The sequence below is a fragment of the Zeus faber genome (genome assembly GCF_960531495.2).
Source record: "Zeus faber genome assembly, chromosome: 13".
Lineage (NCBI taxonomy): Eukaryota > Metazoa > Chordata > Actinopteri > Zeiformes > Zeidae > Zeus > Zeus faber.
In genome coordinates, this window is record NC_137198.1 from 28,279,282 (window position 1) to 28,298,415 (window position 19,134).

General features: G+C 41.6%; 1 protein-coding gene across 3 annotated transcripts in view; it reads right to left on the minus strand.

Moving 5' to 3' along the window:
- Positions 1-484: 484 nt before the first annotated feature.
- Positions 485-19,134, minus strand: part of nrxn3a (neurexin 3a) — a gene marked incomplete at both ends in the record, with an annotated part of 408,293 nt that continues 389,643 nt past the window's right edge. For 2 of the 3 annotated variants that reach the window (XM_080012225.1, XM_080012224.1), the window contains 2 exons: positions 485-789; positions 15,776-15,866. In XM_080012225.1, coding sequence (XP_079868351.1) covers positions 485-789; positions 15,776-15,866 — 396 coding nt within the window. Of the gene's footprint in view, positions 1,471-15,775; positions 15,867-19,134 lie in introns of all 3 variants that reach the window. The other variant, XM_080012223.1, reaches the window with a different exon arrangement.

The following is a 19,134-nucleotide window of genomic DNA, read 5'->3' on the forward strand; positions in this document are numbered from 1 at the left end:
GGTCAAGACGTATGAGCTTTTTTTCTTTTTTGTGTCATCAACAAATATATATAAAAAAATCTTTTTTTCTTCTTTTTCTGTTTTTGTAGTTGTCATTGTTTGAACCAAGGATCACATAGCTCTAAAAGTCACTTAGGAGGATGATGTAGCTGTGAAATATTACTACACTGATAACGTCTCTGACCAGATCGAGGACTAAGGTCACTAAAGTTGCTAGTTAGCCATCTGGGTATGCTTACAATAGTAAGTGTGCTTTATATTACAGTACATGTCGGCAGTTCAAACCACTCGGCACAGTATGTGAGATTCAAGTTCCACGAACGTACCATCGTTTGTCGTAACTGGTAAATCAAATGTTCTCGGAATGCTTTCTCAATCTCTCTCTCTCTCATTCTTACTCTCTCTCTCTCTCTCTCTCTCTCTCTCTCTGTCTCTCTAACAATCCCTAGCTTTCCTCGCGTCGCTCGCCGGTGCTTGTCTGCGTTCACACGTAGTACTCCTTATCCTTGTTCTTCTGCTTCTTGCTGCCACCCTTGGCATTCTGCGGCTTGTCCTTGAGGACTGCGCCGTTGCTTTGCACCGCCGAGTTGGTGATGTAGTTGCGGCTCTCGTCCACCTGGTAGGAGCCCTCGTCCCTGTTCCTGTACTTGTACATGGCGTACAGGAGGATGAGGATGCACAGGGCGGCAGCCGCCACTATCCCGACGACCATCCCGGTGGTGCTGCTAGACTCACGGACAGCTTCCGAGGGCCCCGGGACACGCCTGACGCCCGGCTCGGTGGGGAGTGCTGTGGGTACATTACGGAACATGGGGGAGGTTATTAATGGGCCCCTGGGCTTGGTGCCGTCTAGCTCAAAGGAGGTGGGCAACACTAGCTCGGGATGGGGCTTAGGCTCGCGGGGGTTCATTTTGCCAGCGGGCCATTTGGCGGCAGGCTCGCTGCGGAGGGTCGCGGTGGAGGCGGCGTTGTTGGCGTTGGGGTTGGCGGTGGTGGTGCGGCTCTGGTCGGGGGCTAGTGGCGCAGCGGCGGTAGTGATGGTCCTACCGGCGCCCGGGGCGGAGGCTTTGTTTGGTCTAAAAGTCTCCCGTGTGTCCCACTTGGGCGTGTGAGTTTTGTGGCCACCTTCGAAGCGCGACGACAACAAGGTCTCATCTGTTACCGGGGAGAAGGTGGTGTCAGAATCTTCGTCATCAGCGTGGGGCAGGTTAGAGTCAAACGCATCCCCAGAGCCATACCCCGATATCACCAAGCCATCATCATCATCATCATCATCACAATCATCGCTGCCTCGGTCCAACACGCACGGTACCCCCGCCTCAGTGGCCTCGGACAGGGACTCTTTGGTGGACTCAATAATGGTGAGGAGCGGGTGGAGGGTTGGGGAAAGGGGGATGGAGGGTGCACGAGGAGCTACAGGAGGGTTCTCTAACAGGTCCTCAACATGTACTGGGGTCGCTAATTCACCTCCTAAGGTCAGAGATAGATAGGTAGACATGTTAGAGAGCAAGCAAGGAGATGGGAGGTGACACTTCATTCAACTGCACCACACACAAGCATCCATCTTGGAGAACGGCGACACAACACAGCAGGCAAAGGAAACGATCAAATTAAAATCACACAAAAGACTTGACTCAATTGGAACCCTGGTCAATAGCTAAAATGGTGAACGATAAACAAAACCGCCAGAAATCAGACGTGTCCAGCTCGCATTTATCAATTTGGTATTCATTTGCAGAGCAGGAAAAGCATGTCGTCATCATCATCATCATCACTAGTAGCTCTGCTGAACACATTGTGGTAAATGAAGTGACCGGAAGTTATAGCTGGAAAACGCATTGTGGGATGAAATAAAAGATTTCCTGATTGCTGTTCCAATTGGCTCACAGCTTAACTCACCATATCAAATAAAGTGCTAAGAAAAGACCAAAGCAATCCAAAACAAGGAGAGCAAAAGGGCTTGTGCATCAAAAAGCTTTAGGAATAAACAAAGGTGAGCCAGGCGTTTTACATTGTATTCGGTGTGGGATAGTAACTCTCATACACTCATTTCTAACTTTCACTTTTAAAAGATATAATTTATTTTAATAACTAGAAAGACAAGATCTGTTTGTCAGCCATAATTAACATGAGAAACGTTAGCTAGCACTCTCTTGTATCTAGCGGTCTTACAGGCACCAGTTTGCAGCCAACCAAGTCTTAAACATCTACGCTAAGCATTTTATCGTGTTCGGCCAAGACGCACTTCAGAACTGCATATGGAATTCTCACAGTTATAATCCATTTAAATTGATACTAGTTGACCTTAAACAACACTGGTAATCGCTGCTGCCAAACGTCAAGACTCTTACAAAGCGATAGGACCGCATTGACTGAAATCAAAGGCTATAGGCTACTTTGCTTGGCAAGCTTGTGTTTAACTCTATGCTTTGGGGAGGCTGGCAAAGGTATTGATTAGGAATTTTGATTTAACTTGATCTAGGCCTGGTTTGTCTTCCGATATCGCCAACTATCAGCCGTGTTCAAAAACTGTATTGTATCATGAGGCGGTAAACATTCATACCACCAAGGCTTGCTCATGTTAATCCTCAGCTTTTTGATGGACCACATCATACATTTTTAAGCACATAGATAGATAGACAGATAGACAGACAGACAGACAGACAGACATACAGACAGACAGACTTTGGCATTTGCATTCACAAAAACAACACAAACCCGAAAGAGTTCAATTCTATCACAAATTGTCCAACTGTCAGAGGTGCAGGTTGTAAGTTTGTACTGTAAGGACTTCTTACAGTACTGTCACTGTTAAAGCAGTGATGTTTGGAGCTTTTAAACCGATCAGCCTGAGATTCATCTTCTATACAAAGAAACTACACCAACAAATGTGAGGCATTTCCCCCCAACACCTTACACGCTGCACCTTTGTGACATACTGTCATCATAACGGCGAATGTCGCTTGACATCTCAACTTACATCATCAGATTGCCCGCATGGTTTTTGGCATGAAGGAAACAAAGGTTTTACAAAAGGAAAGTTGTGTCAGAGTGTTCTTTTGTTAAGTGTTCAGTAGTGTTTCAAAACAAAAGGAGAAAACAATCAAGGTTTAGCCATTGAGAGTTTGCATTTCAGTCTATCGTTAAAACGTGATGGCACAGGGGAGGCAGCATACACATACATCCACACCACAGAACGGAAAAAATAAACTTCACCATAATTATTATTATATATATATATTATTTTTTTTTGCTTTTTTCCCCTCAATAAATAATTTCTGCTCTTCCAAATAAAAACAAACAAAAAAAACGACATTTACAAGTTTTATAATTTTTCAATAGACTTTTCAATAAATATCTATGCTCTATTCATTGGTAGTTAGTTTAGTTTTGCCTTCAATTGTTGTTCTTTCATTTATAATGGATGGATGGACTGTTTATATATATATATTTTTTTAATTATCTCTAAAGAGGGGAAAGGTGGGGGGTGGGGGGAGCTGGGAGTGGGGGGAGGGTGTGGGGGTGGGAGGGTGACGTTGGGGGGCAGGGTAGGGGTCCTATGAACATACTACGTAGGAAATGAGGGCGATGAGGGTGATAGTGTAAGTCAGTTGCCATGTCCATGTAAAGGCAGTACGAAGCGGTTGGGCGGCATTAGAGCTTGTGGCTGTAAGGAAGGGATGGGAATACAGTACAAACAATGAGCATATACATGCCCATCTATACAGAAAAAAGAAAAATAAAACCAAAAAAACAAAGAAAACAGGATAACTCTAACATTGACAAGTCTGACAAACCCTAAACTGCAACTTCTTAGCCATGCAATTTATTCGCTGTCCATGTTCTTATATTATATTTTGTGTCAAGGTCAACAAATCATTATGGAGATTATATATATATATATATATATATATATATATATATATATATATATATATATATATATATATATATATATATATATATCTCAACTTTATCAGAATATCTCATTGAAAAATTTAAACTTCTTTAAGCTACCATGTGGATATGGATCTTCTTTGCTGCATAATATATAATATATGGGCTTAGATGCTCATAAAAGTCTTGGAGTCATCTGTATAGAGGTGGTTTTGACAGCTTCTTTGAATTGCTTAAAGTTTATCCCTCAATAAATACATATGTTATAAATGTATGTATATATATACACATGTATATATATATATATATATATATATATATATATATATATATATATATATATATATATATATATATATATACACACAAGCCTGCTATATTGCCACCTCAGCACACAAATTAATTAGCAGTAGCTCCAAATCCACAAAGAAAGCCAAAGTCAAGGTTGCACTGATATTGAAACGATTGAAACTCATCGGATCAATAAAAAAAGAAACGCTGTTTTATTAAATTTTTTCAACCAAACCAAACAAACTCGCTTAAAGAAATTATTAATCTGAACAATGCCATTTATAGATTGACCGTTTGATTGGATGTCTGTACACCAAAAAAGGTGACCCATTAAAACTACTGAAAAAGGAAATTAATAAAAAAGGAAATGCTGAGATGAGAAAAACCAAAGCCATTAAAATAAATAAATTAAACACACTACAACCAGATGCACACGATAGAAAACAGACACAGTGGGGAGAGGCCGTCGAGTAGAGGACTGGCCCCTCTCTAATGTGTTCTCCATGACAAATAGATCTGCTAATGTTAGTCTTTTTTCGACATGAAGCGGCCGTGCAGTCTGGGTGTATGTCGACAGAGAGAAAGAGGGAGAGAGAGATAGAGAGAAAGAGGGAGAGTGATAGGTAGGCACTGAGAATGGGGTTAATCTGATTATTGGTTATTATCGTCTTCACTTAATTGATATTTTTGGTTTACGCTGCAAGATGTCGGTGCATGCTTAAAGTAAGTTGCATTTAGGGAAAGTAGAAAAAGAAAAAAGAGAAAACACGACACAGCGAGCCGGGACGGTGGTGGGTGGGTAGGGGACTGGTTTTGGGGGGGACGTCAGGGAGAGACAACGACCAGAGGTAGAAAGAACAGAACCGGTCGAGAGCACAATTGCCCAGAAAAAGGACAGCGAGACTGTTAAGAAGTGAGATGCAAATATTGAGTTCAAAGCGATATAAGCTTAGCCCATTGTGTCTTTTGGAGACATCACCCACTTATTCAGTATGTGTCTTTTGTATAACATTCCCCACAGCCTTGAGTTCCCATGTAATATATATATAGATATATATACACACAAACATTAATTCCATAAGATGGTACACAACTGATTGGCATAATTAGTTTGAAACAAGACAACTTTTAATGTTGTTTATGACGGCTGTCTCACAGTAGTAAGTGTTCGGCAGTGGTTTGGATGTTAACATCAAATAAGTTACCATTTGCATGTTTGTATCGACAGCGCTATTGTGACCCATTAAAACCCTCCATCCATCGACTATTTAGGTTCTGAGGTTCAGCGGTGTGCGATGAATAATTCCATGAATAATTTCATTAATGGAAATTAACGCTTGTGTTGCAAGATCAGAATTTCACTGATGTAATATTTGATCTAATTCTTCCATTCCAGCCGGAATAACAGCTCTGTGTTAATCAGAACAAGCTTAAGTTTCACACTGAATGCGAATACCATCATTTGTGGTGAAAGGTACGACTACTTTTTTTGGTTTTTGACGACTCACTCAGTTATAGGTTGTTCCATGTTCTGACTCTTCGTTCATTTGATTTAGATGGTGTAATGTGCAATAAATGATGGAGGAGGGTAAACGATGGAGGCAGAGTCTCTTTGGTTCTCAGTTGTGAACGGAATTCTCACAAGACTTCTTGAATTCTGTGCTATTGATTTTGGTGGAATTCAAAGTGTAAATTAATCACATTCACTACATTAATCACAAAACATGCTGGTTTTGTCTTGGACTTTAATTTAGTCCTCAGTAACTATTTTCAGTTTGTAATTCGCTGTTTTTTTCAGATTTGTTTGTTATGAACGAATCGTTTGCGAACTATAACTGGGCCATAATAACAACATAAAAATGTATCGGTTCCCGGTTCATCACAGGGACTGCGATCTATTACTCACGTGACTGATCGACAGATCATGTAACCCAATCAAAGACTCTACATTCACGCCAAATGGCAGAGGAAGTGATGACGCTGTAACCCCCCTCCCCCACGCGGAGGTCTATAACTGTAGCTCACCTTCCCATTTTCCCCTTTTCTTACTTTACGTAAAAATAATACTTTTCACCTTTCGGGTTTCTAACTCGCACAAGTTGGTGTGAGTCACTGGCTCGAATACTGTTTGCTAAGTGAGTGTAGTGCTTTTTCACTATTTTTCTTGTCTTTTCGTTTGGGAACAAATGAACATGGCATCCAAGAAGGTGTACCCACACTGCAGACACCGCAGGAGAAAGGGAGACCGCCACCGCTACTGTGCGACGTGGAAGGTGGCATGCTGAGGCAGCGCTCCAAGAGGACGTCCCAGAATGCCCAGACTGTGCCCAGCTTCCCCTAGCCACCGCCATGAGCATGTTGGTGTGAGGACGCCAACGAAGGGTCTATGTTGGAGGAGGAGCCTTTTTCCCCGGCTAGTGTTTTGCAGGGCGTGCCCTCTTTGCGCTGTCACTCCTCCTAGCTCCCCATAGCCAGCTGGTTTCCTTCCTGGCACATATCCTTCCTTGCGCATACCCTGGAGGAACCACAGCAGGGAATATCCCTCAGGGCCCGGACAGAATCATCAGACTCAGATGATTCAGAGCTTTCCGAGCTTCCAGGCGAGTTCCAGCCAGCTGTCCTCGGCTCTGATCTAGGTGAGGCTAATGGGGGCCGAGCTCCTCGAAGTGTCCCAGTGAGGGATGGGCCTCTCCATCACGGCCATACCGGAAATGGAGGAATTTTACCCCAGAGCCCCCCGCCAAAGCTCTTCATCTATCCCTTCTATCTATCTAAGTTGTCGAAGGGCTGGGCAAACCCCTTCCCAGTGCCGGGGGCTGGGCTACCTGTCCTTTCCTCCGATAGAGGAAGGTATCGGCCTCCAAGGCGGCCAAGCAGCTTGTGTCCCTGGTGGAGAAGGCCTACTCGGGCGACAGTGGCGCGGTAGAGCGGGTGGTCCAGTAATCAGAGGGTTCCTGGTTCGATCCCTGTTCCTCCTGGCAGCATGTCGAAGTGTTCTTGAGCATGACACTGAAGTAACTGACTAAAATGCTGCCGTCGATGTATGAATGTGTGTGTGAATGTGAGGCGTGTATTGTAAAGTGCTTTGAGTGGTCGGATGACTGGAAAAGCGCTATAAAAAATGCAGTACATTTATCATTACTTGGCGTTGTGGCAGATGGCCTTCGCCGTGCTCTAGTACTATCAGGCCAAGCTGCTAGCAGAGCTGGCTTGCTCAACCGTGGTAAGTGAGGAGACGGTGGTGGAGATGCGGAAGGACACAGAGATTTCCCTCCGCCTCACTCGCTGCATGGCCCAGGTGACCCATGAGCATAGCCCTACATCAGGGCTATGCTCTGATGTAGGTCCGGTCTAGGCCTGACTAGGTCTGACCAGACTCCAGGACTGGGACAAGCTGCCACTCCTGGACGCTCAGATATGCCCCACCGGTGCCTTCGGCGAGGCGACGGACCTCATGACAGCAACGTTTGGGAAGAAGAAAAGCCAGGAAGTCTTCCAGTCGTGAGTATCCCCGGAGCTGGAATCAGAAATGTGTTCTACCCCGCGTGGCAGACGCAGGGGTAGACAACCACAACTGCAACACCCCCAGGGCCGTTCCCGGTCTGTCCCTTCAAAGCGTTCCTTTCTCCTCATGTTTATGGCTGGAAAACTGGTGTTTACAGTGGAAAAACACATACAAACCATTGGCTCACATATGTGCCCCCCCCATGCCCTTCACTTTAAGTGTGCATCAGAAACCCGATACAAACACAAGGGCCCTCAGTTCCACAAAGCACCATTTCAGTCCAATCACATATTAGACAAAAAAGTGTGCGAAACTCATAAACCCTGGTATCCCTTTGTGTCATGCCATACCAGACGGGGAATCTTTATCAGAACATTTCACCTCTGAGGCAACAATTAGTTATAAGCAGGCATTCGATCACAAAGTGGACCTATTGTCCAGGGGGAACCCTCGGCTAGCAGACTGACGCCTTCAACCCCAGGTGGTGGAGATAAGGAAACAGCTTGGACGGGCAGAGGTGGACCTGTTTGTGTCACAAGAGACGACACAGTACCCATTATGGTTCTCCTGGGGGGGCAGTATCAAGTGGGCATAAAATCGCTGACCACTGGGGCCAGAGGCACCGCTCTGCGCTTTTCCCTCTGCGGCAGTTATCCAGCTGTTGTTGATCAAGTGAAGGAGGATAACCTATATGGACCTCCCTTGGGTGATGACCATACTGTCGCGTGTTGGTATATGGTCCCATGAGTAAAAGATTGCAATCCCTGCGATAGGGAATGTCTAGGTTGCAAAGACAACCATGGTTCCCTGAGAAGGGACCAGATCTATAGTAAACTGCAGTACGGTGCCCTTCCGTGGCGCTCAGCAGCGAAACGAGGAAGAGATAGAAGAGAGAAGAGAGAAGAGAGAGCTGCCCCTCACACAGGGGTGGGGTCGAAGCTCAGCTTCCTCCGTCCTTCGGTGGTAATGCAGATTCTTCAAGTGGATTACATGACTATCGATCAGTCCCATGAGTAACAGTATAGATCTGGTCCCTTCTCAGGGAACCATGGTTGCCGTCGCATCCTAGACATTACACATGTTTGTGGCGTTTTTAGTGGTTAATGGGATAAAGGCGCACCATGGGATTATTTCAGTGGATAAAGTGTTCCTTGGCAGAAAATAGGAAATACTGCATTTCCATAATGCTTTATTTCGAATAAATACAAATAAAGTGTGAAGTGTGAAATTTGTACACTAACCTCATTTAACAAAGGCATGGGATGACTGTTCATCTCAGAGACCATTAGTTCTTTAAAATCAATCGAGCCGTCAAACACTTTATCGCCAAAGGAACTGGCCGATTAAGTGAGCTTGGCTGTAGGTACAGCAACTTCTCGCCTGCACCGTGAAATGCGAGCATGGTTTTTGGATAATCTCATACACAGGAAAAAATACTGCGAAGACCCTCTGAGGTGTTGGTTAGGCCATCCTGAGTAGCACATTCAAAGTGCACTCTCTGAAGGAAGAAAGGGCTTAAGGAGTGAGGAGGAGAACTTTCAGCCAGGTAATAAGCCCCCTGGAGGGAGTCCGAACTTTCTACTTGACAAGTTCACTTCCTCGTCAACCCTTTGGCGAATTGATAAAGGTCTCTGACGTACAGAAATGATAGCTGGAACTCAGGCGCTGTCGGTCCCTGGCTGCCTTTCTCCGGTTCACTTCACTTTTTCAGGAAAGTTTTGTAAATAAATATAAAGTACTTTAGAACATTTCTTTGTTTCATGTATTGATGCCTGCATTTTTTGTGTCATTGATTTTGAAGACCCACTTTTATCTTGTTTTTTTTTTCATGTCATACTTTTTCAAGCACAACTATTTCAAGTAAGGTCAAACTACAATCTATTAGTATAACTTTATAGCATTTTCTTGAAAAGCGTTTATTACTGTTTTTCTCTGACTGTATGATGTCCGATTATCTTTGTCATATGACAGGGTGAATAGCTATTTAAACGCAGCAACATGTTCCTAGTAACTCATGTGTATTGCAAAATGACGTCCAAACTTCTCCCGAATAGCTCTACGGTGTTAATGTAGGATGTGGACAGGTGCACGGTATTTCAAAAACTACACTACGGAAGGCTGTAAATTGTATAGTTATTGTATATTGCCAAATTCTTCTTGTTTGTTGTGTATTTCTTTGGTTTATTTTCATTGTTTGATAATTTTTAGGTTCCTTTGCATTGTTTATCATTAGGTTTATTGTTTATTGCCATTTATTTTTCACTTTTTGGCTTGCATAATGCCATTTCTTTCTATTTTCATTGATATTATTTTATAAATGCCATTTTTCAGCAGCAGCTATCTATCTATTTCAAAAGAGCATAATTAAGGAGGTGAGAAAATGTTACTCGACAATATTTGTTTCATCTAAATAGTCTTAAAAAACAGTATGTTAATCATTTGAAAGATTCTGTCATGTTGTTACAGTGTAGTCACTACATTTCCTAATAGCCATCTTATGAAATTACTGGAGAACACAACAGAATCGCACGGCATCTTCTTCGGGACCCAAAAAAAAGGGGGGGTGGGCGTTGACAGTGTTTAAAAACACGATAGAGGGGTTGCAGGGAGGGGAGCTGACGGGAGTTGAGGGGAAAGACGACGTTCTAAAAACACGGATGCAGACAAGCCAGCGTGGTCAGGCACTAAATGCAGGGACATGGAGTTCAGTCTGGTGGAGGTAATCGAACACCAAAGGACGGAGGCTCTCGGAGCTTAAAAAGCATGCTTTGGAACTGTGGACGGAACAGGAAGTTCCTTAGCTAACCCATGCCACTGGTGACTGAGGAGCCCAAATGACAAAGCACGAAACATATCGCCATTTGGGGGCAAGAAAATAATTTTTTATGCCATCTGCATTGGTAAAAGGTTTGGGGGTTAGTGTTAGTTTTAGGCCTGTTAGATACCCTACGCAAGCTACAATACGTAAACACAGGTTATGTTACCTTACGCAGCTCTTTGCTTAGGTACCATACGCACATTTTGGAGTCCTGCTGGAGTCATAAACGGCTGATCCACAAGCGGGCTCCAATATCACAAATTGAGTAGGAGGAAGCATTGAGCGGGAATTAAGAAATGGCTGCCTAAGAGGAATGTATAATTTTGTATATTCTCACTTGTGTCATACCAATAGTTGCATGTCCGAATTATTCCGGGAAATGGTTCATTCTTCAGTCGTGCCATTTGGAATTGCACCACACATTTGCATAGTGTTTAAAAATGTGAACACACACATTTGCCACGCAAGAACGAGAAAAACAGGCCTTGCATTGTTCTTTGCGTTGTGGAGCGCGTTGTCTTGAGTAGGATATGTAACAGGCCTTATTAGGGATACGGGGTCACAAAGGAAAAGCCTTTTTTCTCTGACACGACTTTCAGTAGTTTACCTAGAATTTTTCAGTTTTTCATGACGTGAGTCCAACAAACAAATAGATGGCAAGAAAATATTTTTTTGCCTTTTCTATTTTTAATTTTTAAACCTTCTTCGAGGAAACAAACGAAGCGATCGAATGATCGGGAAAGTCTCTGTGGTACAAAAAACAAATTGTTTTCATCTTGTGAAAATTCATGCAGCGCACAATGACGCCAGGCGAGACAATGGGAATATCTTTCTTTTTTTTTTTCAAAGGAGGCGAGACATATAATTGACAGATAGATGATGATGATGATGATTATGATGATGCTGGCACAAAAAAAAAAAAAGACTAAAGCAACAGACAAACCAGACTGAAGAGGAACATGTCAAAATCCTCACGCTTCACTCATGCTTCACAAGAAAAAAAGGCAATGAAAGAAATTTAAAAAATACAATCAGTTCCCGGTGGAACACAAACAACAGAAAGACATCGAATTGATAAAAATATGCGCCTGTCCACGTCAGAGTGATGTAAGGGTTAGGATGGCGTGAATTTCTGTGTAAACACATGATTGGATGACTGGGGCCCTTGTCTGTGTCTGTCTTCCAAAAAATAAAATAACAAAACATTAAATATATATTCTCCATGAATCTTGGTCTTACAAAGCGTAGCTTTGAACCCAGTAGTGCTGCTAGCTCTCAGATAAGATTTTGGGAGAATTTGGAAATGACCTTCTGGGGAAAGTAAAGATATCAGAGTAAGCAAAGAATCTCTCCTCTCCCATCGTGTCTCTATGACCAGATCTCTACCACTAAGGCTACAAATTATGTAAAAAAAAATGAAAACCTGTTGATTTATAGCAAACCCCATATTCTCCATTGACTATGTGTTTAAATGTAGGTTGACTATTTTTCCAACCCTGGCCATCAAAATGGCAAAATTAATAACAAAGCACAACCTCGCTCAACACTTTACTATTGAGAAACAATTTTAAACTGTTTATAGCGCAATTTTGTCGGACTGAAAACCACTCTGCTCCAGCTGCTCACTGTGCTTGAAGGCAGTGCAAAGGGCACATGTTTAAGCCTTTAACAAAACCTCCTCTTTCTCCTTACATTTTAAATAACGGTGACATTATATTTTACTTAAAACTACCTCTTGCAATTGCGGCAGAACGCTGCAAGCATTACGTTGGTGTGGTGTTGGGATGAGATGGTTTGAGCAGCCAGACCTGACCTGGATCTATGTGATTCGGTCAGAGTGGCTGCTTACCTGTGGCTCGTTGGTTGGGCTAACGAGCAACAGGTTAAAACACCCATCCTCACACTCACTCAGGATTGGAGCCCTGTGATGACTAGTTCGATCTGATCCTGGCAAATTACACCTAGTCTCCTCTCTACAATAAACAGTTGTCTACAACCCATTGTCATCTGTGTCTCTGTGCCGGAGGGCCCTGGAAACGCCACTTGGCTGGTGTGTTGCAGGCGAAACTGCCACAGTTGTCTACAGTCGGTTTCCAGTAGGAAGCGGCTCAACTTACTGTTTCCAGTGTCTAGCAGGTATGTAGCCAAAAGTGCTGATTTAAGAAAGTGCAAAAGTCAATACAGCCCTGAAAAGCTTGATAAAATGCATGTTTGCAACCATTTCAGGAAATGGCACTGGCAATAAAGAGTTTCCCATTTTCAAAAAAATATATTTAACGTGACTTTTTACCTTACACATTTGCCCCGCTGGAGTGCATTTAAGCACAGAGAGAACCTGCAGCAGAGTGGTAAGTTACTCAATAGTAAAGTGTTCCAACAACATTGTGCTATGAACAGTTTTAAATTGTTGCGAACCAACATTTTGAGTTGGTTGAAAAATGGTACTGTATCCTTTAATAGGTAAAGAAATCAAATTAAAAAGATGCTGTCTTGCTGAACGAAAACCAAATTAGTGATTCGCCGTGTAGTTTAAGTTGTCTTGGGGCAAGCGATTTCTGCCCAACTAGTTACAGCCACGCTCCATTTCAAACTTAAAGCGGGATAAATTGTTACAGTTCATTTTTGAACTTCTGAATTATTTGAACTGCATTTAATTTTATTTTTAATTTTTTGTCTCTGAGGGCGAAGGTGGGCAGTGGAACCGAGTTGTTTGAACGTGCCATGAGCTAATACGGCTTGCTGTAAAGAAGGGGTCGGGAACCTCTTTGGCCGGGAGAGCCATAAAAGCCAAATATTTCTAAATGTATTTCCTTGTGAGCCATATAATATTTAATGAAATTGAATGCAACTTAATGCATGCATTTTTTTACGTAAGGCATACATGTTTAACGTATAACACATCTCTGAGTACTTAAAAAAGCGCTATTTATAATATAATATCATATAATATAAATTTCTCTTTATTCTTCTTAATAATATTGTTGTTATACTGTAGCTAACCAATAATAAATGAAATACTTTTTACCATTAATGCAACTTCTGGTGTTGCATGGGTTTGCTGATGGCCTTGTAGTCTGGTTTATACATTTTTTGGCTCATACATATTTTATTTTATTTTCATACGTAGTGAGGTTAAGCTTCATGCAGGCGTTGAGGCTTCCATCAGTTAAACGTGAGCGTTTAACTCTACATACGCATGTCAGCATGCGTATGTATATCCAAACATGGTCAATACGGCAATACTCACACGCTGTTGTGTGCTATGTGACGGGAAGCTCATTCCAAGTTTTAAGAATTCAGGTTCAAGTTCAAGACATTATTTGTCACACGCATATTGAAGTTTTTTCCATGTCTGTCCACTTGTGTTCAGCTGATTGGTCTGACTGGAGGCAGGGAGTTTTCTTAATGTTTGTCTGTCTTACAGAGGTGATCGGCATACGGGCTTGTAAGCAACCCAGCAGTGGAACGCCATTCCTCCTGTGCCCAAGAGGATCATTATTATCCACAATTATTATAATATTCCTCAGTGATATATTTAATTGTGGCCTGTGTGCCGCATATTGAAATGAACAATAAAACTCTCGCCATGTCGGCGCACCACGGCCAGAAAGACAGAAAGACTCCCTCCCTAAACCCTTACCTGTGGGCAGAGACTCCCACAAGTGGCATCTGACCAGAGACCCAGGAGGGGCAGGGCGCCGAGTAAAAGGCACCCTGGAGTCTTTCTGTGGTCCGCAGCCGCTGCTTGACTAGGCCCCTTTGTCCGCCACATTTATATTTTTAAATTTCATTTTCAAAATTTTAATTTCTCTTACCTGTTTTACTTTAAAATGACACAGAATAATTATTTATTACTTGTTAAATGTGATTAAACATTTTAGCTCAAAATTGTCTGCGAGCCATATACTGTCATCGAAAGAGCCATAATTGGCTCGCAAGCCATAGGTTCCCGACCCCTGCTGTAAAGCATAGAATCCTGGATTTGAATTTTTTTCTTCATGGGCTGAAAAAGGAATCCTGTATGATGTTCTGCCGGGCTATGAGTGTTGGGAGAGAATGAGATTCAAGCTACAGAAGCTCCTCTGACACAGTTCGACTCGTTCCGAAGGAGAACGTTTCTGTTTTTCAAAAATAAAAATAATCACATTATTTCTTCTTTTATTTACAGAGACACAATGGATGTTGGAGGATTCTCAATGTGGCCATTACCAAATTCTCTCAAAAATCAAATCAAATATAATAAAATAAAATAATGGTTTAAACCTGAGTAATTCACATATCCTACTACTTATTATTATTTTGGATCGGGAAAAAAAGATGAAAAATAATTCACCTTAACACAAAAACCTAACAACAAAAAAATAACTCATACACAGAAATTCAATGATATCTGTTCTATCCGATCGTATATATTAGCCAAGCAAGCATCTAAAATATGGAAAGCACAAATGAAAATGAAAAAAGAAACAAAAAAAAACCCCATAAAAAAGGCACTTTAATTTCCTTGAGATATCACATTTTTTTCTCCTATTTAAATATAAAAAATTTAGAAAACAAACAAAAATCAAAATAAAATAAAGGATTTGTCAAAATGTATCGTGTTGAGATGTGCGTCAGTGGTGGCGCCACCTAGTGGGGACGCCGGGCACACTGCGATACATTTTGAAGCATCAATGCAGAGAACATGGATCACCACCATACAAATATTTACGTAATTTCTTTATTTTATTTACTTTTTTTTGGAGGGGGGTGTATGTTTTTATTTTTTCGCCCTATGAATGGGGTAAAATTAGTATGTGTGTCGTGACCATGTTAACCACTTCGGAAGACCCCATGGGCAAGTGTAGCTCGTTACACTGATGGGATTTCGCCTTCAGTCGGTCAGTCGTGAATCATTTTTTCTTGGGGGGGGGGGGGTGGGGGGGGTGGGGGGTTTGACTGGCGTTAGTGCTCTACCAAAGGTACGAGATACGTTACAGTTGACGTTTCATTTTTGGGGCGGGGGAGGGGTGGGGGGCATTCTCTTTAAGTTTCCCGTTTTAAGGAAGCCCTGATCTATCAGCCTATTTGTATTTTTTGGGTAAAGTTACACTTTGTGTGGCCATGGGGGGGTTTGTGGGGCGTGCGATGCTTTTTTTTTTTTTTTTGGAGAGGGAGGGGATGCACCCGGATCCTCTCGAAGGTTTGCGGATGAGTGAGAGAGCGCGGAGGAGAAAAATAATTTGGAAAGGAAAAAAAGCAAGCAAAAAAAAAGGCAAACTAACCTAGCCCACCTGCATGGCCTGTCTCGCACTCCTCCAAGTCTTCATCGTCGCTCGAACACTCTGCGGACGACACAATGTCATCTGTGGTGTGCTGCAAAAGAGAGAGAACAAACAGGAAGTCATTATGAAATTGCTAGAAGGTGGCCGTTTATGATAAATCTTTTGCATTATCACACAATTTGACCCGCGGACGACTTCGTAGCCAGTGGAGCTTTTAAAAGACTCGGGAGTCCTGAGTCGCTCTGGCAAAAGAGTTGTTCGTTCGTGACTCTGTAACTGCAGCCACTCACACAGACTGAACTGAGACTCGAATCTCAGGACGATGAGAACTGGAACCGGCTTGAGGATCCGTGACTTGCGCGAGTACATTCCAGACTCAGAGCCGACTCTTCTGTCTCTCATCCACCCAAAGCTACACTGACTGAACAACACGAACGGAGAGTCTGAAAATGTAACAAATCTTTTTGGACGAGGTCACTTGTAAAGAGCCAAATCGCTAGAAACAGTCAAACTTTTCATCACTGCAGTGAAACTACGAAGTGAATTACAATATCACATTATTCTCATGACAAGACTCTGCACTCAATGTTGTGTAATCAGAGATGTGGGGCCATACCTCATATCTACAAAAAAATTGATATATTTTCACAACAACATCAAAGCATACTTCTACTTTACACTTTAGATGTGCTGAGATTTATATACAGTACGTACATAGGAGAAGTTGAAAGGATCTCATATGTTAACCTTGTGTTGATAGATGTGTACATATGTTTTATTTATTTTTATATTAATTATCTTAATTTCCTTCCGGGGATTAATAAACTGTTAAATAAATGTGATGAACGTTGAATGAACCATATCGAAGCATAATGGCTTGGCTATATTAATCGGAAGTCCCATGCTGTTAACATTGGCACTCAAACCCCCAATTCCTTATTTTCCAAAAAGGAATGCAGAATGCCAAAAATAAAAAATAAAATCTATGTATGTATATATATATATATATATATATATATATATATATATATATATATATACACTGTATATATATATATATATATATATATATATATACACACACTGTATGTATTTTGGTAGTTTCGCCTACCACACGTCACCCAAGTGTCGTTTTCAGGGACCGGCGGACGACAGGGTTTCAAGACACAGGGTTTGTTGTAGAGAGTGGGCCAGTTGGAATAAGCCCAAGAGCAGATGGATACGTGTTGTGACAAGGGCTCCTCTCCTGAGTGTGTGTGAGAATGGGGGTTTTACCTGTTGCTTGTGAGACCAACCAACTAGCAACAGCCACTCTGATCCTGGGCCCCCAATTACCTAGACCCAGGTCAGGTGTGGCTGCTCAAACAACATGTGACACATCACAGCAAAAGCCGCCATCTCCTGCATTTCTAAAATCGCCAGGAGCAGCCAAATAAGTTGAAAAAACTTTTCTTGAATGAAAATGAGATTTTTCCAGGTTTGTGTTGCTTTGTGTTTTTTTTTAATCTCTCCACGTATTTTCAAAACCGAGTTTGATTATAAGTAGTAGAAAAATGCTAAATCGTAGAGTTAAATATTCCTGCTGAATAATGCCGTTTCCTTTAAAGTGAGTGTCGGATGAAGATCCTTCCTCCATATTCCATGTGATATGAAGTCACAATGTGAAGCCGTTTTGATAGAATTCAACCTTTAAATCGCACTACTTTTACACACACTGTTGTGAAACGGCGAAGAAGAACACTTCGCGTCGCGCACCTACGTCACTTCCGTAAACAGACGGTTAAAGCGCAGCACGGGGGTGTTTGGGTCTCACTTGTCTGTGAAAACTTTCTTCTCAGTATCATTACGGATTATGCGAAGCGGGTGGAGGAGGACTGAATCATATTTGGACCTTTATCTGACCAGTGCGATAGATCCAAGTAAGTGTTAGCAGCGCGTACTAGACTTCATTTTCCGCAATGATAGTCAGTTCTCCGACAGTGACGCTGAGAACGACAGCGCTGCTGAATCTGATATTACTCTGGACATGGAAAACATTTCAAACCTAATGTGACGATGAAAACTGAATATTTTTCAAGAAACACCAGAGGAGACCGACGATACACCCATTGTTGTTACAACAGAAGAAGTTGATGACGTGATGAAGTCCGTTGAGGTTGGTGACAGATTTTCAGATTTCAGATTTTCTGAGATTCATAATATTGATGGACTCTACATTTTGTTGTGTTGTCCGTACTTTTAAACTCCAAAATAATTCCACTTTTATAGAACGTGCATATTCTTACTGTTGAAATAAAAGGTTTTTTTAAAACAAAATTAGTTGTGTTGTTGAGCTGTTCATGATTGGCCCATTCAGCAGTATGTTATGTAGCCATGACGCTTTGTTTGTCCGCCAACCCCATTTGCGTTCTGGGAGCTGGCTGAATGAACCTGGTGTGGGTAAAACTTTGGAGGTGATTATCTCAGAAACACAGTTTGCTTTGTCATTAACAAGTCATAGCTTTAAAAGTATTTGCTTGATTTGCACAAGTGACACCTTGTTTGGAAGCTTTGATTCTCCACTTTCAAATGATGCAGAAAATATCGAAAGCCGCCAAATTACCCTAAAGAAGGTGGGTCACATATATATATATATATATATATATATATATATATATATATATATATATATATATATTTACTGTGTATGTATAAATATATATGTATACATATGTATACATATGTATACATATGTATACATATATATATTAACAATGTTTACATGTCACATACATATGCATACAAGCATACATATACTGTATGTACTGAAATTACATTGCAATGCACCCGGACATTATGCACAACGAGTACTAACTGGCGCAATAGCTAACTAATTAACTAACTAACTAAACTAAATATTTTCTAAAACGCAATTCAATTAGGAAATAGAATAAGAGTAAAAAAAGATCATATACAAAGTAGGAATCCAAAATAGAAAGAAAAGGAAAACACTATTATGTATCTACAGGTATGTGCAGTAAGTGGCATGTAAATAAAGTGAGGTAGTGTGTGTGGAGATATACAGTATACAACAGTAGGGCACAGAAATGCAGTAACACCGCACAGAACAGAAATACAGCATAGTATGCAGTAACCCAGTGCAGTGATACAGTATGCCGTACAGTATGCAACATACAGTTCAGTAAGGCAGTGGAGCCTATGTGTGCGTCTCAGTGGGGGCCCCTGGTGAGTTGAGCGTTGACAGTCCTTATGGCTTGCGGGAAGAAACTCTATCTCAGTCTCTCCGTTCTCTCTCTCTCTCTCTCTATATATATATATATATATATATATATATATATATATATATATTTTTTTTTTTT